The sequence below is a fragment of the Rhodnius prolixus genome, unplaced genomic scaffold (assembly GCF_049639745.1).
Source record: "Rhodnius prolixus isolate KJV_2025 unplaced genomic scaffold, Rpr scaffold_4, whole genome shotgun sequence".
Classification (NCBI taxonomy): Eukaryota; Metazoa; Arthropoda; class Insecta; order Hemiptera; family Reduviidae; genus Rhodnius; species Rhodnius prolixus.
In genome coordinates, this window is record NW_027411614.1 from 51,866,669 (window position 1) to 51,879,956 (window position 13,288).

The following is a 13,288-nucleotide window of genomic DNA, read 5'->3' on the forward strand; positions in this document are numbered from 1 at the left end:
TAATTCAGTACATCTTAAATCACAATGCCAATAGTGACAAATTAGTTAACTTATTAAATATTGAAAATGAAACTAAACTGAACAATATATTCTTATATACCATCAAATGTTTGAATCAAAGAAAATCTTGTTTAAGTTAATGTATTATTACTGCAAAAAAGCCCCTATTTGGTTTATCTTCCAAAATTTTTATTTCAACAAGGTATTCTTCCAAAACTTTGTATGTTTCTTCTTTTGTTTTTTATGGTTTATATAATAAGAAGTTTATTATTTATTTAGTTTTTCTTTTTATGAGATAATTGGAATATTTTATTTATTTTCATTTTCTTTTATAACACAACTCCTTGCTTATAAGGCATAATGTTCTTCAAAGCAATAAATAAAATAATAATATTATTCTACAGATTAAAATTGCTAAAGATTAAAAAATCAACTACAATTATAGGATTATCTTTCCCTTTATAATAAAGGGCCAACGAAAACGACGGCGAAGTTCTAAATAAGTTTCCATTAGTCGCGTCCGTAGGTTGTAATCAGAGCACCGGTTGCTGCAACCAAAACTAACTTATACGCGCCACTTCGTTTGTGGCTGGCAACACAGGTTCGTCACTTCCTAAATGTACTAACTACTTCTTGTCTGTGACTCTGTAGGTAACGAAAAGGTGGTGTGACCTGACCTGCTCGCAATCCGTCACTTGCGGCAATTGACGTAACTTTTTCGTTTGAATAACTGCAGAGGGGCCAACATTTTGTCGCTTTACTTCCGAATAGCTAGTGATGGCAGCACAATTTTGGAGTAGTGCTTACACATGAAGCTGGGCTAGGAGCATCACTTCTAAGCGATATGCTTCTACTTAGTGTTTTATACGGGCGATCCTTTTTTCTATGGCATCAAAATGTTTTCTGTTTTTTCGCCGTTCCATATCTTCGAAAGCCAGAATTAAAGTTTTTTTGCGTGATATATTTATCTCTCGTACAAGGGTTGACAATTATGTATCGCACGTAATCATAAAGCAATTCATGTTTAGAATATGGTTGTATTTTGTAGCATCACTATTAATAAGTATGAGTTCAAAATTAAATTCTGCCTGGGCAAACCAAATTTGGGGCCTGTTCTTCCAAAAAGAAGGAAGTGGAAGTTCCACCGCTATAATAATGAAATATTGGTAAGCTTCAAATAATTTAAAATATTCATATCGGGCATCTTCAGATACTTTTTAATTATTTAAAAAATTTAATTGTATCTGTGAATCTCTAATCTATAACCTTCTTGCTGCCAGTGCGGGCAACTTAAAATATCTGTGGTGTAGGGCGCCACGACAGTATGTACTAACTGATATAGCCTTTACAGCGTGAAGAGCAAAAGGAGAGAAGCTATCCAGCGGTAGTACTATAGTGAACTACTTATAAATATATTTATGTTGGAATAATTTTGCATAATGGAATAGAAATTTTGTACTTGCTCAACAAAACCAAAAATTAGAAAAGCAATTTGCTTTTGTTGAAATATATAAGTATATATTTGTGGCTTGGTGCAAGAAGTGCCAATGTCGTGTTTGTAGATTTGGCTGTACACCTCAGTTCTAATTCGTATGTCCAAATAGGTTTGAGGATAGAGGTGCATGATCGGGAATGAAAATTTCTCTTAATGATTGTCATTTGTTACGAGGGATAATAAGTTCTAATCTATCTCAGTTAGCCATCGAATCAACATTCTAAGACAAAAAATATGAAGTGATATCGATTATTCTACAGTGAAAGAAAAGAATCGATTAGTATAGAACTCAAAAATTTTCAAGTTTTATTTTTCAAACGATTATTTACATAGTTCTTAAAATGTTTAAATTATTTTCATTTAAAACGTCTTACTTAATTGAATATCTGTTTCAAATCGAACCTTTAGTTATCGCACCCTGTTCTGTGCTTTATTCTGTATGAAAAGTGCAGAAGACGTTATATATAACCTACATTAACTTCAACTAACATTCAGTAGGACGATCGGTGGACAAGTAAGTTAGAATGTGGAGCGAGTAGAAACAAGGTTGTTCCAATGGAGAAAAAAGTTAACGTTAGCTTTTTTTGTCAGCGTTGTTTACAACCGCTAAAATTGGATTCATCATTTAGCAGTTTGGGAGAACATACTCTCGCTGAATTGTCATGTTAGTACACAGTCATTAATAATAAATTTAAGTCTTCATCTGTACTTAAAATAAGTAAAGCTTTCAAAAATGGGTTCAAATTCTTTGAATTATAGTACCTATCGTTGCATCTCCAGAAGTAGAGTTATATTCTGCCGGACTTGATCATATTATACCTGCATTTCATCTAGTCGATTCAGGTAATGGGACAAATGGTTTTACTTTACTTGGAACTCAAACAGACCCTGGTGATCTTAGTCATCAAATGAAGGTACGTTTTTGCGATAAAATTATCACAAGTAAGCCATTTTATTTTCTCCTTTCAACTGTTACTTTATTCTTATTTCAATAGATAACTGCTAATCTTTTTGACGTTGTGTCATCAAATTCTGAAATAGATCATCCCTTATGTGAAGAATGTACAGATTCGTTAATTGAAATGGTAGATCAACAATTGAAGCTGACAGAAGATGAACTTCATGATTACTCGCAGTTTCTTAAAAAGTAACCCAGTGTTGAGTAGTGTAATTTAATTTTAATTTAACGGCTATGTGCATTAATTATAAAGTAGAAGAAACAAGAGTGAACATAAGTCTCTATTTTCCTCCACTTATGTATTATCTCTTGAATGAATTTATTTATTTATTTTTCAGACTTCAAAATGAGTCCCATTTGGAGAGTGTGGAAACTCTGCGAGAAGAATTGAAAGGTGTAAGTGTATTTTCCGTTAGTGTAAAAGCGTTAGCGTCAAAAATTAAGTTGAGTAATTAATTAATGTATATTTAATGATTTTTTTTTTTGTTTATATTATTTTCAGCTGCAAGCTGAGGAAGATAGGGTTATGTACGAATTAAAAGCCTTACAAGAAGAAGAAAAAGTAGTATTAAAGGAGTACAACAGTCAGGAAGCTAATAGGATCAGGTTGGAATTAGAAGAGGAGAGATATTGGAAAGAATATAGCAAACATAGAAATGAATTTATTCTTGTGGAAGATGAACACAGAAGGTTTAATATAGCGTTATTTATCAATTTTGTTGATGTAAATTCCTTTAATATTCGGATTCAGTTGCTGGTGTGGTAGATCATTATTTGTGATCGATTATATAACCATTTCCTATTTTATATTTGCAGTGTACAGTGCGAACTCGCTTACGCAAAGAATCAGTTGGATAAACTAAAAAAAACTAATGTTTTTAATGCAACATTTCATATTTGGCATTCTGGGCACTTTGGCACTATAAACAATTTCAAATTAGGAAGATTACCGTCCGCTCCTGTAGACTGGTCTGAAATCAATGCTGCCTGGGGACAGACAGCACTACTCCTTACTTCTTTGGCCAATAAAATAAACTTTCAGTTTGACAAATTCATTTTGGTACCATATGGAAATCATTCGTATATTGAGGTCAGATTTATTACAAAGGTACTTCTCTTGCATGTTTTTAATGTTTAATAAGAAAGAATTTATTGGGCTGGCAAAAAGCGCAGGAACGTATTAAAAAGTTAATTTGAATGGGTAGCAGATTTAAGCAATATAGAATTGCAAAGCTTCACTGGTAACGGAATTATTACTGGAACTACAGTGAACTACTTATAAATATATTTATGTAGGAATAATTTTGCATAATGGAATAGAAATTATGTACTTGCTCAACAAAACCAAAAATTAGAAAAGCAATTTGCTTTTGTTGAAATACGTATAAATATATATGCTTATATCGGGTTATAATTTAAGGTTTACTGGTCAATATATGCAAAACATCCAATTTATTCATCAGATAAGTGGGTAACTTTATTATACTGGCAAACTAATTATTACTTTCAAAAAGTAATCGTAAAAGAGGAAAAAGTGTAATTATTCAGCAAATGAACATTGATTTTTATGATCTGACAGCATTGAAATATTTTTGCCTAAAGTGTATTTATGCAGAGTTACAAAAATATCCGGAGAAACTTAAGTTTTTAATTTCACTCTCAGTTTAGTATTTCGTACGCCAACCTTTCTTCTTAATGACACCTTTTAAAAAGGCATTGAATCAACTTATTGGAAAAAACTTATGAATGAGAAGGTTTCGGACAAGGCAATAAGTTACTGAGAATACTTACACATTACAGGTCCATAAAAGAAATCGATAAGTTTCTGGTCTATTTATTCACATACTTAACACCGCTATTTAGAATTCTACTTCTAAAAGGTTAAATATAAACAGATGCAACCAGCTACTTAGGGATTCTCAGGTCAGGTCGGAATTGGAAGAGGAGAGATATTGGAAAGAATATAGCAAACATATAGTGCATGATTAAAACAGCATACGCAAGACTCGACAGGAACCAGAAATGTTTCGGGCAGAACTAACAATAGAACTTTAATGGGAAGTTGAATTGTACAGAATCTCTAAATATCATCCTTTTAGAAAAGAGACGTTGGGTGACTCTTCTCTCTTCAGAGAAATTAAAAGGCATGAAGATTTAGAAAAAAGAAATGGCCTGTCTACAGCGATGAGAAAAAATGGAAGTTAATAGTTTCCCCATGTGTAAAAACATATTCACTGTTTGTGAAGATAGTGACCGTTAGACTAAAAACAGACTACTGGAATGCCAACTAACACATGTGTAAAAATTAAAAAATATATAAGTGAAAATATCTCAATCGTTTCAATATATCAACGCGTTGTCTGATTTTCATGTCATTCGATTCGAAATTTTATGTAGATGTGCATTTTGGGGATCTCGACGTCTTACTTACATTAAGAGAGGAGTTTGGCCCACGAAAGTTAGCACCAAAAATATTAACTGTAATAATAATGACTAATAATAACTGTAAATGTTAGCCATATTTTGCAACAATTTGCATGAAGAAGTGGTTAGAGGTTCCATACGCGATATTAAAGTTCTGTCCTGCTTTTGGACTAATTTCTTAGAGGATGACATTCGTCGACATTCTAGCCTATAAAGAACTCCTTAACAAAAACTTACAGTTTAAAAGGCATGAAGATATAGAAAAAAAGAAATGGCCTGTCTACAGCGATGAGAAAAAATGGAAGTTAATAGTTTCCCCATGAGTAAAAACATATTCACTGTTTGTGAAGATAGTGACCGTTAGACTAAAAACAGACTACTGGAATGCCAACTAACACATGTGTAAAAATTAAAAAATATATAAGTGAAAATATCTCAATCGTTTCAATATATCAACGCGTTGTGTGATTTTCATGTCATTCGATTCGAAATTTTATGTAGATGTGCATTTTGGGGATCTCGACGTTTTACTTACATTAAGAGAGGAGTTAAGGAGGAGTTACTTACATTAAAACTGTCCGGTAGGACAGTTGTATAAGGGTTGATCATCAAAAACTGCAGGAAAAAGCGTAACGTTGAAAAACACCCAACTTTGACAATTTTTTTCTCTTTTTCTATAAAAGATAAAATTCCCAAATTTTCTTTAAATTATAGGACAAACCCTCCTTTATAACTGAATTTTTTTTGCAACAACATAGATCTAATAGATTTCGAGAAAAAAGTTGCCGAAAATGAGCAAAAATGGCTTTTTCAAAAATTGTTGTTGTTCTTCTTCTTCTTCTTCTTCTTGTTGTTGTTGTTGTTGTTGTTGTTGTTGTTGTTGTTGTTGTTACCTTTTTTGTAAACCGCGTACCGCCTAAACGCGTGAACCGATTTTCATGAATGAGGTGTCATTCGATTCGGAATTTTTTGTAGATGTGCCTTTTGGGGGTCTCGACGCTGTACATCGAATGGGAGAGGAGTTAGCCCCCTTTATGTAAGGCCTCCTCCAAAATTATTATTTCTAATTTCTCTGTAAATCTTGGCCCGATTTTGATAAAATTTGGTAGGATGATAGGGTTAGGGCTCCCCTACGTAACATTAAAGCGGCGATCAGCTCTTACACTTGTTAAGGGGAAGTATAGCAATCTTTCAAATTATCGAGACGTGAACCGATTTTCTTGAATAAAGTGTCATTCGAATCAAAATTTTGTACAGATTTGTACTTTAAAAGTCTCGACGCCATGCCTCATAAGGAGGGGAGTTTGCCCTACCCAAATAAGGCCCTTTCTAAAACTATTATTACCAATATTTCTATAAAGCTTAGTCCGATTTTGATAAAATTTAGCACGAAGAAGTGATTAAAGCTCCTCTACGTGGCTGTGAAGTGCCATCATGCTCTTACGCCTACCAACAGGAAGTACTGCAATCGTTAAAATTATCAATGAGTGAACCGATTTACATCAATGAATTGTCGTTCGATTCAAAATCTTTGCCTTTTAGGGAGAAGTCCAGTAATCGCAGTTTATTTTTCTTGCTCCTCTTAAAAGGAAGTACTGAAATCGCAGTTTAATTTTGCTATTTACGTACAAATACCTTCCTATTTTATTCAAAACGCTTTCTCAAAAAAATTGTTATTGAGGATGGTTTGGGGACCGCAATTATAATCGTTCTTTAAAAAGATCTCTACAGTAGTTACGGTTCCGACTTAACGCCTTATCAGGTTATAATGATAGAATTGCTTATACCAAATTTTAAAAAAATCTGTAAAGCAGATATGTAACTTTGCAAAATAGACAAAAAGAAAAATCTATCCAAAAGGTACAAAAATCTCCTTAACAAAAACTTACAGTTTAAAATGTTAAGTATAAGGGTTGATTAAACGCCAAAAGGTACACAAATCAGCAAGTACCCATCATTTCATTTATACTTCATTGATATGATTTAAGTAATTTTACTGCATTAACTTTTCCTTCACATTTTTAGAATTTATTAGATGTCACAGACCCTTATGCTGGCCAGTTCATTCATAATATTTTTTTGTTATAATTATGATAAAATGAGTTCTGAATTATTCTGAGTAGTCACATATACATGCATGTTAAAGTAGAAAAAGACAAAGTCAGAGTCAGCCACTGTTTAAATTTGAATCACGAAGGATTTAAAACAATATTTCAGTCTTGAATTCGTCTTACCGAAATATTCGTGAGCACAAATAACACACAGTTAATAACAAGTAGATTATTCAACAATAATTATTCATTTCTCAATTGTAATTTAATTTAGTCCCCCTAATTTTACTTATAGTAAAATACTGGAATAATTAGCTGTCCTAAAAATATGCAAATCTTATTTATTTTATATTACATATATACAACATTGTGGGAAGAACATCTAGATTGAGAATGTAATTGAAGAAAACTATATTATTTGCGATAAAGCCAGATAATTATTACCTATTATTATAAACGTTTGACTACTTCATAAAATAACAATTACTTTAATCGAAGAATGAACTTAAACCGACGATTTTTATTTAAAAATAAAAATAAATAAAATGAAATCATTAATGTATGTTGGTGTAAACTTTTTTTTAAAAAAGTTTTTGAAATCTTTAGCCTAATTTTTTTTTTCTTTTTAACCTGTAATTAATAGTTTGATTATTATAGATAAATAGATATTACAATCTACAGTCTAGAACAAATATTTTGTAGATGAAAATGGCCAGCATAAGGGTCTGTGACATCTAATAAATTCTAAAAATGTGAAGGAAAAGTTAATGCAGTAAAATTACTTAAATCATATCAATGAAGTATAAATGAAATGATGGGTACTTGCTGATTTGTGTACCTTTTGGCGTTTAATCAACCCTTATACTTAACATTTTAAACTGTAAGTTTTTGTTAAGGAGATTAAGTATAAGGGTTGATTAAACGCCAAAAGGTACACAAATCAGCAAGTACCCAACATTTCATTAACACTTCATTAATATTCAAGTAATTTGACTGCATTAATTTTCATTAATATTTTTTAGAATTTACGAGGGTCGTTTGAAAAGTCCATGCAAAAATAAAAACTACTTAATTTTTGGGGGTAAACCTTTTTTATTTTTCAACATAGTCTCCTTTTAGGCTTATACACTTCGTCCAACACTGCTCTAGTTTGTTGATCCCTTCCGAATAATAGGATTTGTCCAAGTCTGAAAAATAGCCATTCGTTTATGCAATCACCTCCTCGTTTGAATAAAATCTTTTTCCCGCCAGCCATTTCTTCATATTGGGGAACAAATAGTAGTCCGAGGGAGCCAAGTCTGGAGAATAGGGGAGATGTGAAACGAGTTGGAACCCTATTACCATTAATTTTGCGACCACAACTGCTGAGGTGTGAGCTGGTGCGTTGTCGTGATGGAAAAGGACTTTTTTGTGGGCCAGTCGTGGGCGTTTTTCTTGCAGCTCGGTTTTCAAACGGTCCAATAACGATGAATAATATGCACCTGTAATAGTTTTACCCTTTTCCAGATAGTCGATGAGGATTATTCCTTGCGAATCCCAAAAGACAGTCGCCATAATCTTTCCGGCCGAAGGAACGGTCTTCGCCTTTTTTGGCGCAGATTCCCCCTTGGTAACCCATTGTTTAGATTGTTCTTTGGTCTCAGGAGTGTAGTGATGTATCCATGTTTCATCCACAGTGACGAAACGACGCTTAAAGTCCTGCGGATTCTTCTGGAACAGCTGCAAACCGTCCTTGCAACACTTCACCTGATTTCGTTTTTCAAGCGTGAGCAATCTCGGCACCCATCTTGCGGATAGCTTTGTCATGTCCAAATGTTGATGCAAAATATTATGTACCCGTTCATTCGAGATGCCCACAGCACTAGCAATCTCACGCACCTTCACTCTTCTGTCATCCATCACCATATCATGGATTTTATCAATGATTTCTGGAGTAGTAACCTCAACAGGGCGTCCAGAACGTTCAGCGTCACTTGTGCCCTTATGGCCTCTCCGAAAATTTTGAAAGCACTTATAAACTACTGTTCTAATCGAAGGTGCAGAGTCACCATAATGTTTATCAAGCTTCTCTTTAGTCTCCTGAGGCGTTTTGCCTTTCATAAAGTAGTGTTTAATCAACACACGAAATTCTTTTTCGTCCATTTTTTGAAAATCACTCGACTTCCTCGATTCAAACGAATGCCAAACACAAAGAAATAGACCGATCTGGCTGAAACTTGGTATGTGTTCTTCCAAGAGATGCTACTAACTAAACATAACCTCGATACGCGCCAGTGGTGCTGTCTCTCTGACTTTGCACGGACTTTTCAAACGACCCTCGTATTAGATGTCACAGACCCTTATGCTGGCCATTTTCGTCTACAAAATATATGTTCAAGTAGCACTGTAGATTGACTGTAACATCTAGTTATTTATAATAATCAAACTGTTAAAAATACAGGTTAAAAAGAAAAACGTTATAAAAAATAAAAAAAAATTATGAGGCTAAAAAATTCAAAACCTTTTTTAAAAAATGCTTACACCAACATACATCAATGATTTTGTTTATTTTATTTATTTATTTTTATTTTTAAATAAAAATCGTCGGTTTAAGTTCATTCTTCGATTAAAGTAATTGTTATTAAAACTGTGCGGTAGGACAGTTGTATAAGGGTTGACCATCAAAAACTGCACGAAAAAACGTAACGTTGAAAAACACCCAACTTTGAGAATTTTTTTCTATAAAAGATAAAATTCCCAAATTTTCTTTAAATTATAGGGCAAACCATCCTTTATAACTGAAATTTTTTTGCAACCACCCAGATCTAATAGGTTTCGAGAAAAAAGTTGCCGAAAATGAGCAAAAACGGCTTTTTCAAAAATTGGTTTTGTTCTTGTTCTTGTTGTTGTTACCTTTTTTGTAAACTGCGTAGCGCCTAAACGCAAGAACCGATTTTCATGAATGAGGTGTCATTCGATTCGGAATTCATTAATATTTTTTAGTATTAATGAACGTTTAATGCCGTAAAATTACTTGAAAGATATCAATTGCAATAAGATTTCCACAAGTACATTTTACGTGTATAATGTGAATTATAAGAACTCATGAAAACATTGCTTAAGCCTGATCGTAAGTTACTTAGAAAACTGCAATAGAAGTTATAGAAAACAGTTAAGAAAGTGGGAGAAAATTTTTTATATAAAACATATAAGCTTTTCCGAACGTTTCAGTCTGGCTGAAATCACCAGCTGAATTTTGAATAAAAGTTTGGTATTGCTAATTTGTCTTCTTTTTGTTGTTAACTCAACCATTAACTTTTTTAACTGTAAGTTTTTGTTAAGCAGATTTAATTTTTCTTATGTATCCTCTACGTCCAGTTTAGTATCACCTTTACTTTCTCATATCATTTAGTTACTATTATGAATAATTGTACAGTTTTATTTACTACATACAGAAATTATAATTTTTTTTCAATTTTTTTTTTGTGTTCATTGTTAATTATTTGAGTTTCTTAGTATTTTGTAAATGTAATTATATTTATACTGTTAATGAGTTATCTGCAGTAGCTATAGATAAGTTTGCTAAGTAGTAGGTACAGATAGTATCCTTGCTACGAATTTATTTAAGCAAAAATACTTATTCAATCAATTAACGTTGGTGTAACATTCAAACAGGTGCCTTCTGAGCAGAAGATATTACCTCTTTATGGTTCTGGTGGTTTCCGATTTTTATGGGACACAAAATTTGATGCTGCGATGGTGGCATTTTTAGACTGTTTACAACAGTTTAAGGAAGAAGTAGAAAAAGGTGACTCAGGATTTTGTTTGCCATATAGAATCGACAAAGGCAAACTAGAAGATTCTGCGACAGGAAACTCGTTTTCAGTGAAGTTTGTATATTATCTTGATTTTTGTTTTTATGTTTCTTTAATGCTGTTAAAAGGATGTAGGTTTCGAACATAGTAATAGCAAAACATATTTCAGAGAAACAGAAAACTGTTTCTGTAGACGGGAGGATGCTTTACATAGTATTTGGCGGCCCGCTGCCATTTCGAAAAATTTACAAATTTTCTTAAGTTGTAAAAGATTTACTGGCCTGATTTACAGTTTGTAAACCTTAATATTGAAGTGATAATTTAGAAGTGGGAAAGGTAATCTCCCGTCCGCATATTAGTCAAAAAAGGTATTTTTCTTACTCTCTTGTGAGAGAAAGCAATCGGAGGAACCCTGGTAAATTGTGTTTCAAAATTTAATTAAAGTAATTTTAAAATTTATACTAACTGCAGCAATAATAATGTTTATTGAATTATTTATATAAATATGTAATCCTAATTAAACCCCGCCAGAATATTTAGGCAATTACATTACTTTAAATATATACAAAATCAATCAAAAATAAAAAATAAAAAATTCACTAATGTGTGCGAGTGAATACTGTCTACAAATTTGCATTGTCTCTAAAGCGACATAATATGCTCAACAGAAGATTATTAACTCCAAGTACATAATTTATAGAATTTTGCAGTCAACAAAACTATTAACAAAATAATAATAATAATTCACTCTCTTATTCTATTAAATTAAGTGGGGTGTAATCAGGCAGATTTTAGAATTAGTGTTAGTTCGGAAAAACCCATTTTGACGTCCGCTGTTTCGGGAAAGTGGCTTTTTTTTACAAATTAGTCTGTTGCTTTCTCTAACTTCCACCCGAAATTTTTTCCTCAATATTCGTTTAAGGGTACTTGTGTGAGAAGGGTTGGAAAATTACTTCTAAAGTAAGAAGAATTGAAAATAAGTGAAATCATATGAATGTTTGTTCTTGTTGCAGGATTCAATTCAATTCTGAAGAACAATGGACCAAAGCATTAAAATTTTTGCTGACCAATTTAAAATGGGGCTTAGCTTGGGTATCATCGCAGTTTGCGAGAGAACAAAGTGAACATTTTACTTAAGTTGCAACTTTAATTGTGAAAGTGAAATAAATAAAAACATTACGCTTGTTTTCTTATTATAATTTAAAATTTATTTAATTTTTCTATAATTAATTTTCTTATTCTGACCAATTATATATCAATTTTGTAGTCAAGCGAATTTGTAATCATTACGTACATTTGTGAGTGAAATTGGTAATATTGTGTTATTTTTTTTGGCATTAATTAATCACTGATTCATTCATAAAAATGAAGGGAAAAATGGAATCAATAAATAAAAGAAATGAACACTTCATTCGGTAGGACACTACATGAGAATGGAACTTGTTTGAACTGCTGGAGACATGTACACTAGTCACATTGATGTAAAAGTGAATGCATTTTGTTTAGAATGAAGGCCGGTGGGATTTGTATTTGTTCATGAAAATATATCAAATTATAAATAGAATCTCCTTAACAAAAACTTACAGTTTTAAAAGTTAAGTATAAGGGTTGATTAAACGCCAAAAGGTACACAAATCAGCTAGTACCCAACATTTCATTCATGCTTAGTTCATATAATTTAAGTAATTTTGCTGCATTAACTTTTCCTTCACATTTTTTAGAATTTATTAGATATCACAGACCCTTATGCTGGCCATATTTATCTACAAAATATTTGTTCAAGTAGCACTGTAGATTGACTTTAATATCTATTAATATTAATCTATAATAATCAAACTATTAATTACAGGTTAAAAAATTCAAAAACTTTTTGAAAAAATGTTACATCAACATACATCAATGATTTTGTTTATTTTATTTATTTTATTTTATTTATTTTTTTAAATCGTCTGTTTAAGTTCATTCTTCGATTAAAGTAATTGTTATTTTATGTAGTAGCCAAACGTTTATAATTAAAGGTAATAATTATCTGGCTTTATCGCAAATAATATGGTTTTCTTCAATTACATTCTCAATCTAGGTGTTCTTCCCGCAATGTTGTATACATGTAATATAAAATAAATGAGATATGCATACGTTTAGGACATCAAATTATTCCAGTATTTTACTATAAGTAAAATTAGGGGGTCTAAATTAAATTACAATTGAGAAATGAATAAATAATGTTGAATCTACTTGTTATTAACTGTGTGTTATTTGTGCTCACGAATATTTCGGTAAGACGAATTCAAGACTGAAATATTCTTTTAAATCCGTGATTCAAATTTAAACAGTAGCCGACTCTAACTTTGTCTTTTTCTACTTTTGCATATATCGTATATATGTGACATCTCAGAATAAAGGGCAAATTAAAGCTAAATCCGAAGAATAATTCGGAATAGAGTTAAAATAAAGTACCTATTTAAAAACGGATATAATATACATCTTATCATAATTATAACAAAATAATATTATGAATGAACTGGCCAGCATAAGGGTCTGTGATATCTAATAAATTCTAAAAAAA

At 31.8% G+C, this 13,288-nt stretch overlaps 1 protein-coding gene across 2 annotated transcripts; it reads left to right on the forward strand.

Moving 5' to 3' along the window:
- The first annotated feature begins 1,902 nt into the window (after nt 1–1,902).
- Nucleotides 1,903–11,921, forward strand: Atg6 (Beclin-1-like Atg6). Of its 2 annotated transcripts, none has more exons than XM_074130926.1 (8): nt 1,903–2,159; nt 2,255–2,409; nt 2,491–2,642; nt 2,792–2,849; nt 2,956–3,143; nt 3,270–3,561; nt 10,583–10,797; nt 11,736–11,921. In XM_074130926.1, the coding sequence occupies exons 1-8, from the start codon at nt 2,051–2,053 to the stop codon at nt 11,857–11,859; spliced, it is 1,293 nt and encodes a 430-aa protein (XP_073987027.1). In that variant the 5' UTR covers nt 1,903–2,050; the 3' UTR covers nt 11,860–11,921. The 2 variants fall into 2 exon arrangements, with proteins under 2 accessions (XP_073987027.1, XP_073987028.1); XM_074130927.1 differs by having other exon boundaries at nt 3,270–3,543.
- The last annotated feature ends 1,367 nt before the right edge of the window (nt 11,922–13,288 follow it).

Bases quoted from the DNA above. Each gene is read 5' to 3' on its own strand.
- Atg6 (XM_074130926.1), top strand. From the start codon at position 2,051: ATGGAGAAAAAAGTTAACGTTAGCTTTTTTTGTCAGCGTTGTTTACAA. The intron at 3,144-3,269 runs GTTTAATATAGC...TTATATTTGCAG, and splicing joins GTGGAAGATGAACACAGAAG to TGTACAGTGCGAACTCGCTT. The intron at 10,798-11,735 runs GTTTGTATATTA...TTCTTGTTGCAG, and splicing joins GGAAACTCGTTTTCAGTGAA to GATTCAATTCAATTCTGAAG.